The sequence below is a fragment of the Sparassis crispa genome, assembly GCF_003851025.1.
Source record: "Sparassis crispa DNA, contig_000002F, whole genome shotgun sequence".
NCBI lineage: Eukaryota > Fungi > Basidiomycota > Agaricomycetes > Polyporales > Sparassidaceae > Sparassis > Sparassis crispa.
Genome location: NW_020939749.1, coordinates 1,975,874 through 1,997,492, shown reverse-complemented (window position 1 = coordinate 1,997,492; position 21,619 = coordinate 1,975,874). Strand labels below are relative to the sequence as shown.

Sequence of the window (21,619 nt, the reverse complement as noted above, 5' to 3'; positions counted from 1 at the left end):
TCTGTATCCAATAGCATAAAGCGAGCAGGGAGAAGTAGGGAGAAAGCACCTTCCGAGTTTTTTCCATCCAATAGCATAATGTGAGCATCAGGTGACACGCTCAGCCAATGTTCTCGGATTTCATCTTAGTCACGTGACTTCTTCGTTGAGCGCTTCACCGGTGGTTACATGTTCACAAGCCAAACACTTTTGATGCATGACAGTGCGGTAATCGAGAGCCGTGGAAAGTGGCAGGAGCAAGGCGTGAAGCTTGCCGAGGGAGATGTGGGGCGTGGGTGTCATTATTAGTAGCGGGCAGCCTTATCTCATCAGCACTGCCTTATCTATCATTTTTAGAGGAAACACAGAGTCATTTCCAGGTGGTATTCAGAGTATAAGGCAAAATAGCATTCCTTGCTAGTTAGCTTGTCGTATCGGGTACATATGACAAGCTAATTAGCTAGGAAACACATGAGGTCCAGGTGTGGGCGCTTTCAAAATTCTGGAGCCACCAGAATTTATGGATGCTACTTTCCAACAAAACTCCAAGTAGTTGCTTCTCGCATCGCCGCCACCACACTGTTGCAAACTTGCCATATGCATATGTGAACTACAAGACTGATGCAACAGCAAACAGCAACCGAGCACAGCGACCAACCTGGTGATAGCCAACATACATGGCTGTGCCAGTAATACCTCACAAGACAACACCAGACCATGCAACATAATAGGGGGAGTCAAAGTTGGCAGTTTTGGGGCGATTCAGAGTTTCTCCGAAAACGGATTCTGACGATGATTTTGCATCCCAGAATTGACTCAAAATCAGAATCGGACGTGAATCACATTGAATCGTCGAATAGCCTCTGGAAGCGCTTCAACCTCAGAATCGCCGATTCTCACACCTCAATTCTCCTCCCTCTGTATCTGCCACTACAAAATATGTAATCATTGGAAACAATTAGTTAGCCTTTATAGAATTCATGATAGATGCATGCCCTAGTGATAATATGTGGACTGTGATCTCATTTGCCATGCAATTCTCTATACTTTAAATTTCTGAGTTCTGCCCTTTCCTTGTTCAATACTCATACTAAAAACACCCAGGGAGATAAGCTGTGGCACACCTTAAAGAAACAATGTATGTCTTTTTCCAGTACAGTACAGTACAGCAAAATCCTCGCTGGAATCGGCACAGAATCGCACCAACCCTTCACAATGAAACGGGGTGGTCAAAATTGATGGGATTTTCACACGATTCAGTTCATCGAAATCGACTCAGAATCGTTCCCAGAATCGCTCACAGAATCGTCCACTCGGACTACCCCTAATATGTGATATCTAAAATATGTCAGTGTGATACCAGAATGTTACCACATCAACTCACGATGCTCCGTCGCCTCGGCCCAAGTGTCTGTGATACTGGTTTTTACTGGTTTTTGTGCTGCACACGAGGGTTTTATGCTGAGCGACTAATGGAAGAAGCAGAGAAGGATAAGCCCCTGATTGTTTGTAACCTAGTACTTATAATACCACAATATTTGAGCATCTGATATTCATACGAAATAGCGGAGAGTCTTAATTAATCAGCGGATGTCCATGCAGAAAGTGGGGAGTTCCAAATAATCAGAGCAGAGAGTCCCAAATAATCCGAAAAAAAACAGCAGATGCCTATTGTGAGCGATAATTTCCTTTAATAGGTTCAGGTACAACCCCCTAACAGCTTATTAAGCAATGGCTGTAAACTCGCGGAAGATAACCGATTCTTTAGGGAATCGAAAAGTGTGTTTATCATTTTAAACTTAGCTGAAAGCAGTCAGCTCACATCATTTCGGACGGTAGCAAGACCCTGGCTCAAATTGTGTTCTATCACTTTTCATGGGGTAAACACGAAACATAATCATTGACCAGCTAAGAGACCTGTCCATCTTTCTGCAGACCCAGCTTTCCCTTCTGCAGCCTCATCACATACCCATCTACCTTCTCCTCCTCAAGGCTATTCAACACATCTCCATGTTCCGAATGAATGATTCGACGCGCATTCACCTTGTCCAATACCATCCGTACCTCAGACTCGCTCTTGTGCGAATGCGACCGTAATCTGCGGGACACGAATTTCTCGATCTTGACTGGGTCAAGGAGCGGCGCGCGAACGTCCAGAATATCAAGAGGGCACGCGTCGGTATCCAACCCCAAGTTCGATGCTTCATGAGGGCTGGACTGGTCCTCGGGCAAGCTATCATCAAACGAATACAGACTCCTCCTTACCATCTCGTGCTGCTCAGGTGTGGTAGGGTCGAACAAGTGGACACAGAAATCCAGGGCGCGCTGGACCTCATGCTCGGAGAGGCGAGTGCCCATTTCAGCTGCTCCTTGTATCACTACATGAACGGTCGAATGATGTCAGCACGCGTACTAGTATGACGATCTACGGGCATAAACCTCGGCGAGCCGCGGAGAAGTGAGATAGTTGAATGCAAACCTACCAGGTCGAAGAAACATGAACGCTTTGTCAAAGTTGTCTTCGCCTATGTCCGCGAGTACATTTGTTGATTGTGAGTGAATCTGCTTGTACGCGCTCAACACGACGACGAGGAACCTGTGTTGTCGCAATCGAAGCCATTTAGAACCTCTCCACACCAGAACATTGGGCACCTGCGACGACGTGCGATCGATACTGGATGTCACCTACCTTGTGTACGATATTGCGACCCTATTGCTGTGCCAGCGCGCCGCTTGGAGCTCCGTGCAATCACCGCGTATGGAGGCAGCGATGGTCGCAGCCGCTGTGAGCGCGCCCGTCAAGCCAATATGGATACCCGACGAGAAGAATGGATCGATGAAAGCTATTTGATGCAGTTATTGAGAGACAGCTGGCTGCGTTAAAACCCGAGCACTCACCACCCGCATCTCCAATAATCCGCCATCCTTCTCCAGCGTAAGTATCGGCAGAATAGCTGTAGTCGCTGGCGCTTCTCGCAAAAGGCACTTCCGCTTCGTTCAGTCCATCTTCGCACACTTTCATCAGCTCACCGTCTCCAATGAGATCTACGACGCCCGGCGCCAGCTCAAGGAAAGACAGGTACCGGTCTGCGAGCGTCGAAGAAGTCTGCGAGGACAGGGACGGCCGGCGCGCATGACCAGTCATCTGCGGCACGGCACTAGCCAATGACGATGCGCGGGAACGAATACCAAGCTGCTTCTGATGCATGACGACACCGACGGAAGCGGTGTTGTTGTGCAATGGAATGAACCACGCCCAACCGGATTCATCTGCGGCGAGAATCCCTCAGTGAGTTTTCGCGAAAAACACAACGGTTTGTACCAGACATAGATGAATACGGCATCTGCGAGGGCTACGCAGATGTAACACTGAGATACTCACCACTCAATGCTTCGAACCAGGGCGCATTTTCTCTGGGTGTGCCCGCTCCATACATGCCAGTACTTCGCCAATAACCCCAAACGGCCACGTTCCTAAGGGATTCGTTGAACTTGCGATTCTTGAGATATCTTTACATCGAAAAGAAGTTCAATCGATACGAAAGAAGCACTTCAATAACACAGACTTACTTTGTGCTCATTAGCCCCGCTCTTCCACTTGCATCTACCAAAAAGTCAAAGGCGATCTCACCCTTGCCTCCAAGGACTGTCTCATATTGCGCCGCCGTCGGCCGTCCCAATCTAGGCTTCTCCACCCCTTCTGCAGCATCCACAGAAATCTCAAGAGAGTCATCAGAGTGCACCCGTTACACCATTGACTAGTGTCGAGTCCTTACCTTGGCATCCAGGCCTGCGTTCAAAAACTCGATGGAGACAACGCGTGTTTGCTCGAATACGCGGACACCACTTGAAGCAGCATGCTGGAGCAGCAGCTGGTCGAACTCGGCGCGCACGACATTCCATGCATTGTTATCGGCGCCTAGAGCGACGAAGTCGGTATCTAAGCGTTGGTTAGCGCATCTCACCGAGACAGCGTAACAGATTGAACAGGGTGAACGCGAAGTCGAACGTGAACGTGATGTATATCACTTGGGCAAGATATGACGAAAAGTCGAGACGAGGTGAGCAAACTTACATCCTTCGCGCATATATTGATTGAATTTGATGGCAGAGCCCGGCTAAACAAGAGATGAATGTAAGCATCTGACTTAAGGAGATGGCGGACATATCGGAGAGCAAGCACTAGGATACAGTCAATGCTGGGAATTTGTTGCGGAGAGCTGATTTAAGCGGCAAGAAGTCGGTGCGCTGATTGGCAGGCACGTGCAGGCCCAGTGTGAGAGGGAATCCAGTGCAAATGCGTCAAGGGTAAAAACCAGGGTGGCCAGAGGGCCATGAAGGCTCAAGACACGCGTTTTGAAAGATACGAAACCAGATGCCACGTATGAGGTAACGACAATACATCTGGACCACCGAGTAACGGAGCTGAGGAGCAGAACGCCAACAGGAATATATATTACCTTGCGTACAAAGCCATGCGCAGCAATCTTGTCTTCTGCGTCGATGAAGCGCAAGAAGTGCCGCACGGAGGGTATCAAAGACTCTCCAATGTGATACCTACGAATGAACGAGTCAACGATTCGCGTCGAAGGCTTCTACTACCGATGCAGCGTCGTTGGTCACAGGAGGGGAAGACCTGTGCAGGACGGCGTGGTCACGCTGAACGCTCACCGAGGAAACTTGGCCATTTCCAAGAGGACGACGTCGAAACCCTCGCGGGCAAGGGTGGCAGCGGCATAGCTACCTGCAGGACCACCACCTATGACGAGGATTTGCGTCCGCTGTCGAGAGACGGTGAGTAATAAAAGGTGCACGACTTGGGAGTGAAGATAAACCTTTGGAGGCTCTGGGACGGGCATTGCGAGTTACAAAGTGTTGGTGGCGGGGGCAAGCAGATGGCGGGGGAGAAGGAGGAGGGGAGAGGGGGGAGAGACGCGGAACGTGTTCGCGAGAGTCAAACAGAGCATTATAAAGACTTCGATTTGAAGACTCGCCCTGCCAGACAGCGTCTGGCAGAATTCCATCGGGACTGCAAGTACTCAGCGGGAAGGGAACCAGGATCTTTCCACCACCACTTCCCAATCGGGCAATCTCATCCTTGCCGCCACCCTAGGCCTCACAGTCCCCATGATGTAGCGCTCCCTTTGATTTCACCTCGTTTGCCACCACTAGTAGTGACCCGGATTCGCCGCCCTCTACCGTCTGGCTACATTCTTTCGCTCGTGGACGTGATCGGAAACCCTTGGTGGTGGCTGACGGCCTTGGTAGTGTCTGACAGCCCGGCATAACCACTGTATGGCCGACGTCCAGAATGGACGGTGCTTTGCAAAGACTGCCCTAGCCGCCGAACCGCCTTTGATCCAAAACGGGAGTGTGATACTGCAAGGTGCCTCCCACGTCCCGCTCACTTGCCCGTCCATACCTACTGAACTGCGCTCGTCTCTTCGGCTGCATCTAGCACACCACGTACGTAGCTGACTATTCATCCCCTTCACAGATTCACCCCGCTGCTAATCCAGATTGGATGGATCATCTCCGGATCCTTCACCTTCGTAGCTATCGTCGTGTCCTTTTGGCTCATTGACAGGCACTTGGTATGGTACACAAATGTATGTAATTCTCCGGACCGCACAGCTGTATCTCATTCTGTATACATCTCCGCGTAGAAGCGCGAGCAGCGGTGTACGTCCATTGCCTCGCGTGTTCGTTTACTTGTGGAAAATTCATTTTCAGGCCCCGTAGACATCGTCCGGATTCTGTTCATGGTCCCTATTTATGCCGTAGTAAGCTTTGCCTCCTACTTATACTGGGTAAGGTCTGTGCACTCTTCGATCATTCACATTTTTGAATTTCTCTGCGTGTGCAGAACCACTCCACCGCCCTCCTTCTCATCCGCGACTGCTACGAGTCGACAGTGCTCACCGCATTCTTCTATCTCCTCCTGACGTACCTCTCTCCTCATGTACCCGAACAGAAGGAGATCTTTCGCAGGGTAAGGTTTGACGGCTGCCGATTGCATTCGTCGTCTCTCTGCTCCTGCTACTTTATTGAATACGATCCTGTAGGTGGGTCTTTCCTGTCAGAATGATCGGGAAGCATGCAGGAGGGGAACGAAGCCAAGAAAATGGGTCTTCCCGCTTTCCTTCGTCCGCTGGAAGCCAGAGGTAAGTCCGATCGCGAGCATGAAACTAGAGTCAAACATATGTTGCCCACAGGACGGCCTGTATTTCTTCCAACTCATGAAATGGGGTGTCCTCCAATATTGTGTGATCAGACCAGTGTGAGTATGCACACCCCTGCTACTTGACACCTTGTTCCCATTATTTCTGTCAGGACGACTCTTGTTGCGGTGGTGCTCAATTATGTGGGCTTGTACTGTGGTGACTCGTGGAGTCCCGGCTGGGGACACATATATGTTAGTAGTCTGCTTACGCTGCTAGCCGACACGAGTCGAATGCACTTCGCAGATCACTGTAGTCGTGTCAATCTCCGTATCTGTGGCCATGTATTGTTTGATTCAGCTTTACCTCCCGATCTCGGAGTACTTGGCGCCTCACAAGCCGCTCTTGAAGCTGTTCGCGATCAAGGCAGTCGGTATGTCTCCGTCAGCGTCTCACGTTCATGTCGTGATAGAATGCAACGTCCAGTCTTCCTTACCTTCTGGCAAGAGACGTTTATCTCCAGCCTCGAGGTGTTTGGCGTCATCAAAGACGTAAGCTCTGTCTCCTGCGACCCATTCTCTGGTTTACAGTTAATACAGACACAATACATGACCGCCGACAACATCGCCACCGGCGTTGGCGCAGTCACGGAGACATTCGAGATGATGTACGTAACATGCGCCGTCCGGCGCGAGACCAGACTAACGACTCTCCTCTCCTGGAGACATTCAAGGCTCTTCGCGTTCCTCCACATCCGCGCCTTCACCTACAAGCCCTACCGCACCGCACCCGAGCGTACTCCACGCTGGCGCTCGCTCGTGCAGGTGCTCAACTTCAAGGAGACGTTGCGGGAGCTCTGGGCGGGTGCCGTGTACATGGCCCACCGGTTTCGCGGGCACGAGACGGATGTGCAGGCGCGGCGGGAGGCCGTCCTCGAAGGCGTCTTCGGGAAGTCGCGTTATGACATCCGTCGCGCCGACCAGGCGGGGAAGAATCCCATCGTCGTCGCGATGGAGGAGACCGTGCACGTCGATGCGGAGTGGCAGTGGCTCCATGCTGCGGACGGGCAGACCCCTCCGTGGGAGGCCCGAGACAGGTGGCACAGAGAAAAGAGCGACCCCCTTGCTGAGCAGATAAAGAAGGGACTGTCGAAGACGGGATACAGTAAGGCGGGTACGTCGATTCTCCCCCCGTGAGTAGCGACCTCTCGGTTTTGATGATTTTCTAAACCAGATCGCATGAACGCTCCGAGATATGATCGCCTCGGAGAAGTCGAGGAGAGCGGAGCCCCTGCCGCCGGCCATTGGCGCCGAGAGTATTCATGGTGGCGAGACATATATGCGCGAATATCGGGGTCTGAGATGCACTGGGAGCTCGAACAGGAGCAGACGTACAATCGCGCCTCTGAGCCTCGAGGTCGCGAAGACCCAACTGGCCAAGATCAGACGAGGTTATTGCAACACAACGTTGGGGAGCATGACTACGAGGATCAACCGCCACCATCCGTGATACGGACGTATAGGGATAGTCAGAAGAAGAAGGGTCTTCGAGACAAGGATGTTCCACTTGCGCCGCAGGAGCCCGAAGCACTGTTGTCTGCATTCGTCTCCCCCGAGCGTGATCCGCCACCACATCCGCCTGCTGACCGGCAGGCGACACTGACATCGCTGCAGAACCGCTCGAGCGTTGTGTCTAGTAACGTCCCGTCGTCCCCGGCGCTCACGGATAGCAACCAGTCGGACAGCTTCTTGGGACGGGCGTTTCCGGACGTGGCGTACTCGTCGACGTCCGCGGAGGTGGTGAGCGTCGGACGGACGTCGTCAGAATCGCACCGGACGCGGGTGCGGCTGCCCGGGGAGCCGGAAGTGGTCCCGGAGAGCGTGCAGCAACTGAAGACGCCGGTGTTTGTGCAGTCGCCCCATCGCGTTCGTCCCGAGGTCGGGACATATCCAGCAGCACTGCCGATCCCTTCACCAGCATCGACGGATCCGAGTGTACGACCAGGTGTGCCATTGGCCCGACCCGCGCAGTCCAAGTCCTCCGGCAGAGGCAGTGCTACCATGCGTGCTCCCGTACTAAGTGACCGCAGATATTCGTACGGCGGCAGACGCAGCACCCCGTTTATTGCGAACCGCTACACGCCAAGTAGGGATAGGATTGTTCTGCCCGCACGCCTTGCCCCTATCACCGATCGTGAGGAAGCGACTGCTCTTTCTCAAGTTGAGCCAGCGTCGTCGGCTGTCCAACTGGCTCCGACACCTTCGTCTTATTCACCGCTAGTGCGTCCTCTACAGGTGCGTGGATCCATGACCGCGTCCGAGGACCCGCCAGTTGGTTCGCGAGGGCTCCGAAGGTCGACATACAACGTGAGGCGACAGAGCTACGCGCCTAACAGTGCATCGCCTTGCCGGATCCATCGGGACGGTAGCAGACGATGAAGGGCAGATCTCGCGGGGCTGTCGATCTGAGATGCGTCTCCGATCTACTCTTTTCTAATCACCTTTTTTCCTCTGAACTCTGGCGACTTGTGACGATGTAACCACGACCCTTGATGACTTTCTACCACGAACGCTTATGATTATTGCATGACCTTGTTTATTCGCGAGCATAAATGTGTATACAACGTCAGGGCTGGGAGTGATCGAGAGAAGATGCGTCCGATGGACGACAGAAAAGGCAAGTGTCGTCTACCGTCCTCCCGTCCCATTTGAGGTCCGTCTGACCTCCGCCACCGACGACTAACACCCGGACCCCTCTCGAGGCTCCATCCCCCTCCCGCCAGAGCCTTCCCGACTACACCATCGCCCTCTACTCCTGCCAGCGATCAAGTACAATAACGACCAGGCGAACGGCAAGGACTACTCCCACACTGGCCCAGCCTTCGCCTTCAAGCTTCAACAAGGTCGCCGGCTTGACAGACAGATGACGTGCATCCGTTCAAAGCCGACGCCCAGGAGGACCACTGCGAAAATGTCCGGACGTATCAGAGTGACACCGCTAGCTGACGGGCCCGAGAATTCAGCACGTCTAGACACTTTCTGTATTCGTTTGTAATTGACGCATTATTCCTCGGATCCGGACTTGGGGACGGTAACATACGGCATCGACGGAAAATGGCATACGACTGCACACCGCAAAACAGGGAACGAAAGCGTACTATCTACATGACTGGACGTGTTGTTGACAGAATGTCTGTGCTGAGAGCGATAACAAGAAACATGCATGCAAGGAAAAGAGGAAGAGCGTTAAACAACGCGCTAGCTCTCGTACCCCGAGCTTACAGACACGGTATCCGACGTGTCCGGAACCTCCAAATATCCGTTCAGCTTTCCCTCACTCAGCACCCGCTCTGGCGCAACGCAGTAGGCGCGCAGAGCTTCGACTACGTGAGGGATCACGTCCTTGTCGATATCTCTGCCCCATAAGACGTCAAGGTGCTCATAGCCGTGCAAGCACCTCGAGGTCGTGTGTCTCGGCAACTCGTGCAGCATCGTGCCAATGTCGACGAGCGAGTCGCGGTCGCCGTAAAGGAGGAAGATGGGGGTGACGATGTTCCGCGTGGGGAAGCGCGCAGGGGCGTACGAGGTGACACCAGAAGGGCGCGCGGCGGTCGAGCGAATGAGTACTACGCGCTGAACGTCATCATCATACATCTGGAACTTGCCGTTGCGCATGATCTGGAACCAGTGCACGACGGACTTGACCGACGCGAAGGAGTACAGGTGGGAGAACGCGGCGAGCTTCTGCTCCGGCGAGATGTTCTCGCTGCGCCAGCCAAACAGGAAGCGCAGCGAGATTGTGATGATCGCGCAAAATACGGGCGGGTACAGGAGGGACTGCCAGGCAGGGACGGAGGAGAGGATGGACTTGCGGCCGAAGATGAGGAAGAGCAGCGTGGGGCTCGCTTTCATGAGGACGTCGACCATGGGTGCGGACAGTCCTGCGGGACTCATGGCGGGGGCGAGCGCGATGAACACGTTGATCTTCTCGTTAAGCTGGGGGTGGATGCTCAACGCGGCGAAGGCTTGGGCGGTGCCCTGGCTGAAGCCGACGTAACTGAGGCTCGCCTCCTTGGTCACGTCGAGGATATACTCGATGGAGTCGGGTATGTCGTGCCAGGCAAAATCGTCTATGCTGTAGTTCCAGAAGCGGGCAGAGTTGGGGTTGTGGTGGATGGACTTCTTGGAGTACTTGTTCCCGCGGTTGTTGCCGAGCCAGACGTCAAAGCCGAGCTCGACGAGGGTGAAGGCGATGGAGCGCTCTGCGGAAGTGAGACAGAGCCAGACCTCGGAGTTCATGAGCAGGCCGTGGTGGAGGTACACGACAGGCTTGCCGGTGGAAGAGCCCCGACCGCGCCTCTGCTCACCCTTCCTGAAGGGCAGACGGTGGAGACCGAGGAGATATCCATCCTTGGTGTGCACGACGTGTTCCTCGAATGTGTAACCAAAAATCTCGCAGAGGCCAGAGAAGTCTTGGGCGCGGCGGATGCGGTCAGTGAAGCGCTGTTTGTCAGACTTGGGGAGCGGTGGACCGACGAAGAAGTGGAAGACAGGGCGCGAGCGGTCGTAAAACCACTGGATGACGGGCTTGGGGAGAAAGGAGATGATGAAGGTGAGAAGAGTTTCGAGAGCAACAAGAAGGGAGCCGACGAGGATAGCAGCGTACTCGGGGCCAGTGAGACGACCTATGACTGGAAAGTACGCCATGGCGGCAACTTGAAGGAGCAAAGGAAGGGTCACGTGGCTAGGGCGGTCTACAAGGAGTCGGTGGCTACTGCCGCGGCAGTCCCACTGTAAGGCTCGTCGCAGGCTCGTCCTGCAAACGCGTTTCATATGCAAACGCACATACAAATGCACATGAGAAATGAACAAAAATAAGCTTTTTTTGCTCACCGTCCAACTATTGAATTTGATGCGGCGGAGTGCACGCAGATGATCAAGGACCATGACCTGCATATCCCATACGCTCAAAGCCTCAGCTCGTGAGGATACCACTCTTGCTACAGACGACCATGGCTCTTCCACCCGAACTCGACCGTCAGATAGACGTTCTGCTCATCGACAACTTTGACTCCTTCACCTGGAACCTATACCAATCCTTGTCCCTCCTTGGCGCAGATGTCACCGTCGTTCGGAACGATGCTATCGCGAAGGACCAGCTACCTGCTCTCAAGATCAAGTTCTTGATTATTTCCCCTGGCCCCGGCCATCCTGCTACGGACTCGGGCATATCCCGCGATGCCATACACTATTTTACTGGCAAGGTCCCTGTCCTCGGTGTATGCATGGGTCTACAATGTCTCGTGGATGTCTTTGGCGGAAAGATTTCGTGAGTTGATGTTATTTTCATATCTTTCGATCTTCTCCTGGGTTTGGTGTCTCATTCGTCATCCTTCGTGATCGCGTTCACTTCTCTCGGGTAGCTGAGCGTTGTATCAACTTCGATGGCTCGCGTCCCTTCTCCTTCATGTAGCCTCTTGCACCACTCAGTACTTACCTTCTTCCAGTTCCGTCGGTGAGATCAAGCATGGCAAAGTGAGTCATATTCGGCACGACGGGCGCGGTTGCTTCACGGGCATACCACAAGGGATTAAATCCACTCGGTATCACTCTCTCGGTGCTGGCATGGCTACCCTTCCTCCCGTCCTCGCCGTCACCGCCACCACGCAGGAGAGCGGCATTATCATGGGCGTGCGGCATCGCCTTTACACCCTCGAGGCTGTGCAATATCACCCAGAGAGCATCTTATCCGAATCAGGTGATACGCTCGTGAAGAATTTCCTCTCCCTCCGTGGTGGCAAATGGCAGGAGAATCCTACGTTTCATGTCCTAGATCGCGACCTCCCGCCGTTCTCCGTAGATCCCGTGGACGGAGCAGCAAAGCCCGCTGATAAAGTGCCGACCATCCTAGAAAGAATCTACGCACAGCGGATGAAAGATGTCGAACTTGCCAAGAAGACGCCAGGGACGACGCCAGAGGATCTAGGTACATTCCTCGCCATGAATCTCGCACCGCCATCCGTCTCTTTCCTTTCTCGTCTTAGGGATGCTGCTCGAAAGCCGGCCCTCATGGCGGAGATCAAGCGTGCCAGCCCATCCAAAGGACCAATAGCGATGGCTGCCAACTCCGCTGAGCAAGCACTGACCTATGCGCTGGCTGGCGCGTCCGTCATCTCAGTCCTCACCGAGCCGACGTGGTTCAAGGGCACGCTTCTCGACATGCGACTCGCCCGCCAGGCCATCGACACACTCTCCTACCGTCCTGCCGTGCTCCGCAAGGACTTCATCTTCGACGAATATCAAATCGCAGAGGCACGTCTCCACGGCGCGGACAGTGTCCTGCTCATTGTCGCCATGCTCCCTACTCCCCGTCTCACTGCCCTCTACGCGTACGCGCAATCGCTTGGGATAGAGCCACTGGTTGAGGTGAACAACGCGAGCGAGATGGAGAGGGCGATTGAGCTGGGTGCGCGCGTGATCGGGGTGAACAACAGGAATTTGCACAGCTTCGAGGTGGATATGAACACCACTAGCAGACTTGCTGACATGGTGCGTGAGCGCGACATCGTGCTCTGTGCGCTGAGCGGAATCAAGGATGCCCACGACGTGAAGGCGTACCAGGATCAGGGTGTTGGTGCGGTGCTGGTGGGTGAGGCGCTGATGCGCGCGGCGGATACCAGCAAATTTATCCGACAACTCTTGGATTGGCCTGAGCCTGCGCATGAACTCATTGCCATAGACAAGGCTCCTCCACCATTGGTCAAAATTTGTGGAATCCAGAGCGTAGTGGAAGCTTTGGGTGCGATGGACGCTGGGGCTGACATGCTGGGCCTGATGTTTGTGCCTACCAGCAAGCGATATGTATCTCTTGCCCAGGCGCAGAAGATCTCTGCTGCCATCCACGCCGCACGCCTGTCACGACCTGCACCGAACACCTCACGAAACGCTACTGTGAATGATCAAACGAACCGCCCTTGGTTCGCCGCAAATGCAGCGCGCCTCGGCAGTGTGTTGTCCTCACCAGACTCACCTGCTCGCCCCCTCCTCGTGGGCGTCTTCCAGAACCAGCCTCTGACGGAGATCGTCGCCGCGATTGCTTATGCCGGTCTTGACATGGTGCAGTTGCATGGCTCGGAGCCTCCCGAGTTTGCGCGCCATATACCTGTGCCCACCATCCGCGTGTTCCACGTCGACGTGCAAGGCAGGGATCTCGCTGGGCTGACAACCCCGGGCCTCAGCGAGTTCGTGCTGCTGGACGCTGTCAAAGCAGGTAGCACCGATGGGCTCAGCGGAGGATCAGGACAGAGCGTGGATTGGACTATTGCGCGTGATGTCGTGAGAAAAGGAGAAGTCTCCGGACCAATCGTACAACAGGGGGGCGAGGACGGAAATGTAGAAGTTCACAAGACGATGCCGATCGGATTCATGCCGATTATTCTTGCAGGCGGCCTGACACCGGAGAACGTGCGGGAAGCCGTGGAGGTCATAAAGCCCTGGGCAGTAGATGTTAGCAGTGGGGTGGAGGTGGATGGAGGTAGGGGGAAGGATCTAACGAAGGTGCGAGCCTTTGTGCTGGCTGCAAAGGGCTTATAGGTCTTCGCTGCGCATTGTATTGTATTGAATGTTTCCACACTACCAATGTACTGGTCTCGAGGTACAAATATTCTTGTGCCTACACCCGCGGTTGGACTTAGAACAGTTTGCGCTCTAGTGAGCCGCCCATTAATTGCCGCGATAACCCAGAGTACAATACAACAAATACACAGCAGAATAGTCGAAGGATGAACAGCATGTACCAACAGGTATAGCAATAGCACGCAAATATCACGAGTCCATGGGATCTCTATCGGAAACCCCACTTCGACGACGAAGACCACTTACTCAGCGACGCACCAAATCTCCAACCTCCCCTCAGATTTCTCCTTGCCCCGCGCGGCCTCCCGAGCGGTCTCGATGGCGAGCTCATAGTCCATCTCGTCGCGTAGAGACACCTTCTCGCCGTCTTCGTCGCGGAACTGCATGCCGAGCCCGTCAAGCTCGCGACCGAACTTACCGGTTACGCGCGCGAGGAACTCCTTCCAGGGCATGTCTGACATGAAGGTCATCCCGCGAACATCTTCTTGGTAATGCAGCTGAACGAGCGGATCAATATGCGAAACAGGGCCGAATAACTCGAGTGACCGCACCTTCACTCGAATCTTAATCACATCCCCAGCGAGATCATCATAGTCACCACTCGCGTATCCCTCCTCGTCCTCCTCATAATCGTGCCGCGTATCCGGCCTAGATCGGGTCGTACCGCGCCGTGTAGGGCGTCTGCGCATGCTGCCATCAGAGCCCGCGCCAGCACCGGAACTCGCGCTCTGATATGTGCTGCGCGAGCGCTGCATAGCGGCCGTTGGCATAGCCGGAGCAGACATGGGCTGTGTATCTTGGCCGTACGTAGACAGATACTCATCGTAGAAGTCTGTCACCAGCGTTGTGCGCGGTGGAAGACGCTTGTTTCTGTCTGGTATGAAGGCTCCGGACGCAGGAAGCGTCGATGCTGGTGCAACGGGAGCAGGAGACACAACAGTGGCAGAGGGAGGAGCGGGTGACGCGTAAGGAGGTGTGCCGGGCTTGCGGATGCTGAGCCCACGCGTGACGCCAGGACCAAGTCCACTCAAAGAAGGTGGCACCGCACGAGCACCGGACGTCATGCTACGGGCAAGAGCACCAGACGGCGCAGGTGGCGGTGTAAGGGTGCGTCTCACAGGAGATACTTTTGCAGGAGAGGAAGGGCGGGATGTCGCAGCACGAGTACGGTCAGCGTAATTAGTGGCAACATTGATCGTCGTTTTAGACCGTTGAAGGGGAACGGCCCTCGCGCCGTCATCATCTCTCATTCCTGCCGAAATCAACACGAAGAACACGGATAATTGGGTCAGTAGACGTACTAGACGCAGTAGGATTGGCAACCGTAGTGGCTCGAGAGAGCATAGCACCGTCGATCGCGGCACCCGTGGGAGAGATTCCTTGCCTCAGGCGCGCGACGCCTGTAAACTCGGTGTATGCATCGCTTTCGTCTGAAGTAGCTACGAGTTTCTGATTGGCAAACACAAAGACCAAAATCAGTTGGACTGAGATGGATGAAAACACGTAACACATACAGCCTTTCCTAGGTAATCCTTGGCCTTTGCGTTCTTGAGCTTGCTCTCAGAAGGGCGGTAGAGTACACCGACGGGCTGAAGTTTTCTGAGCTCGCTGGGTAAGGGGGACAATCGACAGTGACACTCACAATACTGAAGACTGTGTAACCCTGACCACGCTCTGCAATAGCCTCATCTATAACGTTGTGCTCTCGTGTGATCTTCTCCCTGCGAGCTTCCTCCATGTCGGCGAGACCCTCGACGACAAATCCCTTGTAGATGCGGGAGAGACCGCGATTGAAGAGAATCTCAGCTGACCAAAGCTGGAACTTGAGACCAATCTGGTCATAGTTTATGTCTTGATTACCGCGCAGATAGATGAGTGCATCGTCGAAGTCTCGAATAGCAGCGTCAAAGCGGTTGAGGAGAAAGTTAGAGACGCCACACTGGAAATAGCTGTAGGAGATGGATGTGAAGCATGACTGAGGAAAGGACAGAATGGGACTGACGCAATAGCAAGATACTGGTCGAGCTGAACAGCAGCGGTGAACTGCTCCACTGCGAGCTCGTGTTCGCCGAGTGTAGCATAGATGAGACCGATGTTGGTGAGGATCTTGGAGGAGTCGGCTATGGTTGAGAAGATCTCGATGCTCCTCTCAAAAGCTTCCTCGTCGTAGGCCTTGAGGGCTGCGGCCCATGTCTCGAGCTCAGCCTTGAGAGACATGTGGAAATGAAGTCAGAAAGCAGGGCGTTCCGGACGCTGGAAAGGATGGTGAAGAGGAAGAGAGCACCAGGCTGGGAGAAGGGCGAATGAGGCGAGAGCGGGCGGGAAGGGAGCCTTTAGAGCACGGCGGACGGGAGTTTTGATGATCACGGCGGCCATGCCCAACTTTTATCTGCCACTGCCCGTTGACTGTCCGTCCATAATTCGTCCTCCGTTGCCATCCTCTCCCTCGACTTTCTCATCTCCTCCCATCGCCCTTAGTCTCAATACAACCACCCCGAGTATATGCATCCAATGGCACCCGCCTCACTTGTTCTTCAACATTGTTGTGGGCTTGGCAATGGACACGGCCGCCCCGTCTCAGACAAAAATATGTCACTAGATAGGTATGTTGCAGATGCTCCAGAGGTGCCCCGAACCAGCCCCGAACACGCCTCTCTGGTCCGTCCGTCGTTATGGTGACTTCCCCAGCCTCCCTGCTGCCTTGCTGCACTTTATTGTGGCGATGCTGCCTACATGGGAAGAGCCTCCTTGTCCGCAGTCTTCTGCAGCGGCGCAGTTCGCCTAGCAGAGCATTACATACGGTAAATTTTCCGATATTTTCCTCCAGCCTGAGGCGCGACATCGGTCATGTCTATTCAATCCTCGCCGTCTTCTGTCAGCTTTGATCATCGTATCTCCCTGATATGGTGTCCCTGCGGCTCCGTAGCCTCGCATGAACGTGTTCCCGAGCGGCCAGAAGCTGTTCCCGTAGCAGCAGCTTCAACTCATATTCGACTGCGTCCTCGCCATGTTGTTACTTTAGCGTTTCTTCAGCCTTGCTCTCTGCATTAAAACTGGCCGCGTGCCTTTCGAAATGCTGGCTTCACCGTTCGTAGGCCTCTCCTGGTGTCAGATACGGATATCCTGAGGCACGAAGGTTGAAGCAGAGTATCTGCAGCTGCCTTTGGGAGACTATCTCCTGGTTTCTTCCCAGTCTTTACAGTGCCGTCGCAATAATCTATGATGATGGTATGTCTCACCACATCCAATGTCATCGATATTGACATCGTGGGCATGGCATGGCACTGGGAGGAGTCTGTTCCTCAACCTCGGAACAAAATCCAGTTGTTGAGAACAGAAGTCCCAAGACTTCTGTAACGTAAGGGCACATTTAACTTCCGATCATGATCAGACATCGCTCTCGGGGGCAGCGGCTGAGGTTGTTCACTCATGTTGGGCAAGGACCCTGGATAATCCCCCCAAAGGTCGTCGCCAAAACCCCCCCAATTTACAAAAATCTGTCCGGCCCATTTTTGGCCGGTTTAGGGAGTTTTTTGTCCGGAAATAGCGACATCCTCGCTCTGGGGACGTCCATTTTAGGCAATTTGTGGCTATTTTTAGCCTTTTTCGGCTTTTTCCGGCGATTTTCCGGTGATTTTTGCCCGAGAACAGTTCCATGTCCGGATAGTACGACGGCTACATGGTCCTTAGGGGGTCCATTTGTCCGGACATGACGACGGCGTGAGGTCGATTTTCGCAAAAATCTGTCCGGATTTGGCGACGACCTTTGTGGGGATTATCCAGGGTCCTGTTGGGCATCAGTGTCGGCAATCTGACAGTGCCCCCCAGTAATTTAGCCCCACAGTATCTGCAGTAGCCTTGGTACGTTGTTTGCACCTGTCAATTAGGATGTTATCTCCTGTCCATTCTCGAGTGGCGGCAATTTGCTGGGATCACCCAGGGTCTGTCATGTCAGCCAATTTCCTCTTGCAGCACATCTTTTCTATGCTAGAATAACCTATTGCCCAGTTGTACCCGCCCGAGACTTGCATCGAGACTTGCATCGTATTTGAATGCTCAATGAGTTCTACCGTCTGCCCGCAAGTTACAGTCCTTAATTTTCACTCTTCCTCCCTTATTTTCCTGGACTCGACATAGTCGTAAGGTATCCTCAACCATCGCAAGAAGGAAGCGGCTGCTGTAGGTCGCAGTGTCTGCCTTCAATGCCACAATCCTAGGAGATTCATTTTTTTTTCGATGCGACGCTGCATTCTGCCGAATCCCTACGAGTATATCTTAGGCTGCGTGATACTTCCACAACATGCAGAGCTCACACGGGATATGATATGTATTCTCTCATCAGAAACATCTGTTCACAGCATCGTCAGTCTGCGATCACCAGATACATGCTCCCCGTTTCCTAGGCCCTTCTACCTACACTGCAGGGATTCATGCTCCAGCTGTATCTTTCTGAAACTGGCGACCGGTCTTGGCATACATGCCAGCCAAGGGGAATGTCCTGTACTCCGCGCCAGTATCCTCGTCTATGAACGCCTCGCTGTAACTGAAGAGCCCACTCCTTAGTCTCATACCAAGCACCGTCCGCGTTCCGCCGTATTGCGTCTCCTTCGTCCATCGTCACGTCGCCAACGACTCCAGTAAGGAAAACCAGAACGCAAACAATATTTGATGGTCAACGTACACGAGGGTCAGATGTAGGAGAAGGTCTGACTCAGGTCTTTCCCCCAAAGCCGATGGGCTAACACTTAAAGGGGTTGCTATATCTATATGGATACTAGCACCACAGCAGCTAGTACGAGTGTCTCGATTATGATCTTGACCACATAAATAGCAAGTCCTCTCAACATCGGTAGGCATACGCGAGATCATGCCCCGTTGCAAATCTTACATTGTTCTGAACTTCATCAAGTAGCAGACCTCCAACGAATGCACGCCGGTCATTCAGGCATTTACGCGTCTTTTCGTCCGATGTGCGTCCCAGCGAGTTCCCGCTCCAGCTCGGCACTGGGGTCGTCCATCACGGGGCTCGCTGGCCGCTCCTGCTTGGGCGCAGTGAAGCCCGACGTAGCACCGTTTGGCGGGGCGTTCTCGAGCACCGGCGAGTTGAGAATCTCGTCGCGGGATGGCATTGGCAAGCTGAACAGGCAGCAACAAATACATTTAACATTGACGTAGACGAGGAGCAAGAGACAAACACACCTGTCTTGCCGACGAATCTGGCCAGCAGCTCTGGCTTGCGCGCGCACTTCTGAGCGGAATTGCTGCACCTCTTCAACGATGAGTCGCTTCATGCCTTCGATTGAATCCTCGTCTTCGAACCCAAAGTCGAATGACTGCAAGTCGGATACATAGCGTAGTTAGCGGAAGGAAAAACGTAAGTTTGAGATATGATTACGAACCGAGGGACAGACGGGCTCATCCGCGGGGTCGTGCCACACAGCGAGGTAATGGTGGTTGAGAGCCTGCTCACATGTTATGCGCTTAGCAGGGTCGAAATGTAGCAGCTGCGACAATAAGTCAATTGCTAGCGGGTTTGCACGCGGGAAGAGCGTGGCGAATGGCACCCGAGGCTTGATGGGAAGCGAGCGGATGTAATCCTGGGCCTGATAGATATGTTGGCGGGTTAGCGATCAACAGGTGGCGGTGGGATCAATCAGCGGAACGTACGCGCGGTGAACCCACACGACGAAGAGTATCCTCTGAGGGGGTACCGAGGTAGTGCAAGATCTGATTCAGCTGGTCTACGTAGCTACAGACCAAGTTAGCATCCTAACAATGTCGGGCATGTGGTGCTCACTCTCTTCCTTTGAAGATCGGCTTCCCGGCCAACAGCTCGGCCAAGATGCATCCCACTGACCAGACATCGATTGCAGGACCCTGACCTTCAGTCAGTACAGAGCTTACGCACCGATTACTGGCCATCACTCACGTAGTTGGCAAAGCTCAACATAATTTCTGGAGCTCTGTACCACCTAGTTGCAACGTACTCTGTCATGAATCCTTGGTTTCCAGCCTGGCGTGCACTGCCACCGCTGGGACTGTACCCTCGGGCCAAACCAAAGTCGCAGATCTTCAACTCGCAATCAGCATTTACGAGTAGGTTGCCGGGCTTCAGGTCACGGTGGAGCACATTCGCAGAGTGTATGTACTTCAGTCCGCAGAGGGTTTGGTAGATGAACGACTGGAAGTGCGCGTCGGAGAGCGGTTGCTGAGAGCGGATCTATCTTGCGGTTCAGTACACATTGTTATCGCGAATGGGTAGCATCGGACTCACGATCGCGTGCAGGTCTGCTTCCATCAGCTCCTCCTACGAAGATGCTTTACATTATGGAATTTAACGAACTCATCAGACTACGCACGTAGAGGTAAACCTCATCGAAATTACCGTCAGGGCGGAAGACGATATCCATGTCATATAGACAGGTAATCTGCAAAATTGTGAGATCACCAAAGTGTGAGATATGCTCCTGCACAAACATTCTTGTGCCCACGGAAGTGGTGAAGTAATCTGCAAGCGAGAGATAAGAGGCGGGGTCACGCCATGTTTTATTACTATGGCGCACTTGATTTCTCTCAGACATCTTTTCGTCAGTATTCTCTGCAGATAAGTGAGGACGAACTCAGGACGAGCGAGCACGAGGACGGATTGTCGGTCGAGAACGTACTTTGGTGTTGATGTTGGTAATCTTCTTGATCGCACAACCCTCTCCCGATCTGCGATGTTTGGCTGCAACGACGCAACCGTATGCGCCCTGGCCAAGCTCCTTGACAAACTGATACTCCGAGTCTACGATGAAGGTAGAGTTGAGTGCGGTGAATGTGTGCCTTTGCATTATGAACCGGTGACGAGAAGGGGTGACAGGATGGGAAAGGAAGTGGAGGAGGATGTCTTACTGTAGGCAAGACTGCGACTGTATATATTGTACCGCGCCTTGGCAATGCATGAAACGCGATGATGATCGATACCTCAACAAGCGCCCTACTGCCTCCCCGATATGGCATCTCTCCAACTTTGATCTCTGAGGCAAACTCATGTTCTTCTCAACCTGAGTCCGCACCCTTTCCTCGACCCTCTCGTATCTCTCAAACCATTCGACCCCCTGTATTTATGCACGATGTTAGCGCGTCAGAGACACGCATCTTGCGTCCCCCTCTATCACCTCCATCATCTTGTCGCTAGGGGCATTGCTTGCAGGCTCTAGGAGTCCGAGTTGTTTGCTGCCAGTGACAGATGTGCATGATATGTCGTCGTAGTCGTCCCACATGTCTGATATTGCAATTTCAGCCGCTAAATAGACCACCCAAAATATTTGGAGGATGCCACAGGGGCTGGGTGCCAAAATCTCAACGTAGATACTTCACTAACATAGACACGGTATATGCAGCCAGTGTCCACGGGCCCGCACGTTGGTAGCGCATCGCAGTGTGAAATGTTGTACTCTGCCGCTGCATGCTGATCCTGCTAGCAATTGTGAGGATAGGAGGTGAGCGGCAGGGAGGTCGAACTGGAAGTGGAAGGGATAGCGATACGCTGCTCTTACAACCACGGATCTCACCGGAGATCTTGGATTATTGAATACTCCCAGATCTGCCTGCGAGTTGCATTCTGCTCGAACCGCAGCCAAGCAATGGGACAGGTAATCCCTGTATCTCCTTAGTTTCGCCCTCCTCATCGTCAGTACTCCCAGTATTCAGAAGCTCACAATCCCGGTCCGCTTGCTACATGATCGGTTGGAAGATCTGCATCCCAGCGAGCGCTCGATGCCGAGGATCCCACTGGAAGCGAGTCACAGATTTTCTACAGGCATAGCGCTAACCTGCCTGCGGCATACTGTACTGTCGAGT

The 21,619-nt window shown here is 53.5% G+C and overlaps 6 protein-coding genes across 6 annotated transcripts; 2 read left to right on the top strand and 4 right to left on the bottom strand.

The window, feature by feature from the left end:
- Positions 1 to 1,887: 1,887 nt before the first annotated feature.
- On the bottom strand, positions 1,888 to 4,838 carry SCP_0306700 (Ochratoxin halogenase; the record flags this gene model as incomplete). Its single annotated transcript, XM_027756059.1, has 11 exons — positions 1,888 to 2,357; positions 2,463 to 2,575; positions 2,669 to 2,822; positions 2,878 to 3,249; positions 3,362 to 3,489; positions 3,550 to 3,698; positions 3,756 to 3,919; positions 4,055 to 4,097; positions 4,440 to 4,536; positions 4,651 to 4,760; positions 4,815 to 4,838. The coding sequence occupies 11 exons, from the start codon at positions 4,836 to 4,838 to the stop codon at positions 1,888 to 1,890; spliced, it is 1,824 nt and encodes a 607-aa protein (XP_027611860.1).
- A 436-nt stretch (positions 4,839 to 5,274) lies between these two features.
- Positions 5,275 to 8,578, top strand: SCP_0306690 (predicted protein; the record flags this gene model as incomplete). The annotated part of the gene is made up of 14 exons (XM_027756058.1): positions 5,275 to 5,365; positions 5,438 to 5,445; positions 5,499 to 5,588; positions 5,646 to 5,661; positions 5,722 to 5,789; positions 5,846 to 5,971; positions 6,045 to 6,143; positions 6,195 to 6,259; positions 6,313 to 6,394; positions 6,447 to 6,573; positions 6,627 to 6,691; positions 6,740 to 6,807; positions 6,874 to 7,313; positions 7,374 to 8,578. 14 exons carry the CDS (start codon positions 5,275 to 5,277, stop codon positions 8,576 to 8,578), a joined length of 2,550 nt encoding a protein of 849 aa, XP_027611859.1.
- An 819-nt stretch (positions 8,579 to 9,397) lies between these two features.
- On the bottom strand, positions 9,398 to 10,846 carry SCP_0306680 (Probable lipase; the record flags this gene model as incomplete). Its single annotated transcript, XM_027756057.1, has 1 exon — positions 9,398 to 10,846. The coding sequence occupies one exon, from the start codon at positions 10,844 to 10,846 to the stop codon at positions 9,398 to 9,400; it is 1,449 nt and encodes a 482-aa protein (XP_027611858.1).
- A 305-nt stretch (positions 10,847 to 11,151) lies between these two features.
- Positions 11,152 to 13,732, top strand: SCP_0306670 (Multifunctional tryptophan biosynthesis protein; the record flags this gene model as incomplete). The annotated part of the gene is made up of 2 exons (XM_027756056.1): positions 11,152 to 11,468; positions 11,647 to 13,732. 2 exons carry the CDS (start codon positions 11,152 to 11,154, stop codon positions 13,730 to 13,732), a joined length of 2,403 nt encoding a protein of 800 aa, XP_027611857.1.
- Positions 13,733 to 14,016: 284 nt separating this feature from the next.
- SCP_0306660 (hypothetical protein) lies at positions 14,017 to 15,991 on the bottom strand (the record flags this gene model as incomplete). Its single annotated transcript, XM_027756055.1, has 6 exons — positions 14,017 to 14,271; positions 14,326 to 15,026; positions 15,076 to 15,223; positions 15,289 to 15,363; positions 15,417 to 15,723; positions 15,777 to 15,991. 6 exons carry the CDS (start codon positions 15,989 to 15,991, stop codon positions 14,017 to 14,019), a joined length of 1,701 nt encoding a protein of 566 aa, XP_027611856.1.
- A 2,732-nt stretch (positions 15,992 to 18,723) lies between these two features.
- On the bottom strand, positions 18,724 to 20,607 carry SCP_0306650 (Mitogen-activated protein kinase SLT2/MPK1; the record flags this gene model as incomplete). The annotated part of the gene is made up of 11 exons (XM_027756054.1): positions 18,724 to 18,910; positions 18,974 to 19,107; positions 19,174 to 19,377; positions 19,442 to 19,523; positions 19,572 to 19,651; positions 19,704 to 19,994; positions 20,049 to 20,081; positions 20,134 to 20,202; positions 20,252 to 20,282; positions 20,338 to 20,372; positions 20,440 to 20,607. The coding sequence occupies 11 exons, from the start codon at positions 20,605 to 20,607 to the stop codon at positions 18,724 to 18,726; spliced, it is 1,314 nt and encodes a 437-aa protein (XP_027611855.1).
- Between the last annotated feature and the right edge of the window lie 1,012 nt (positions 20,608 to 21,619).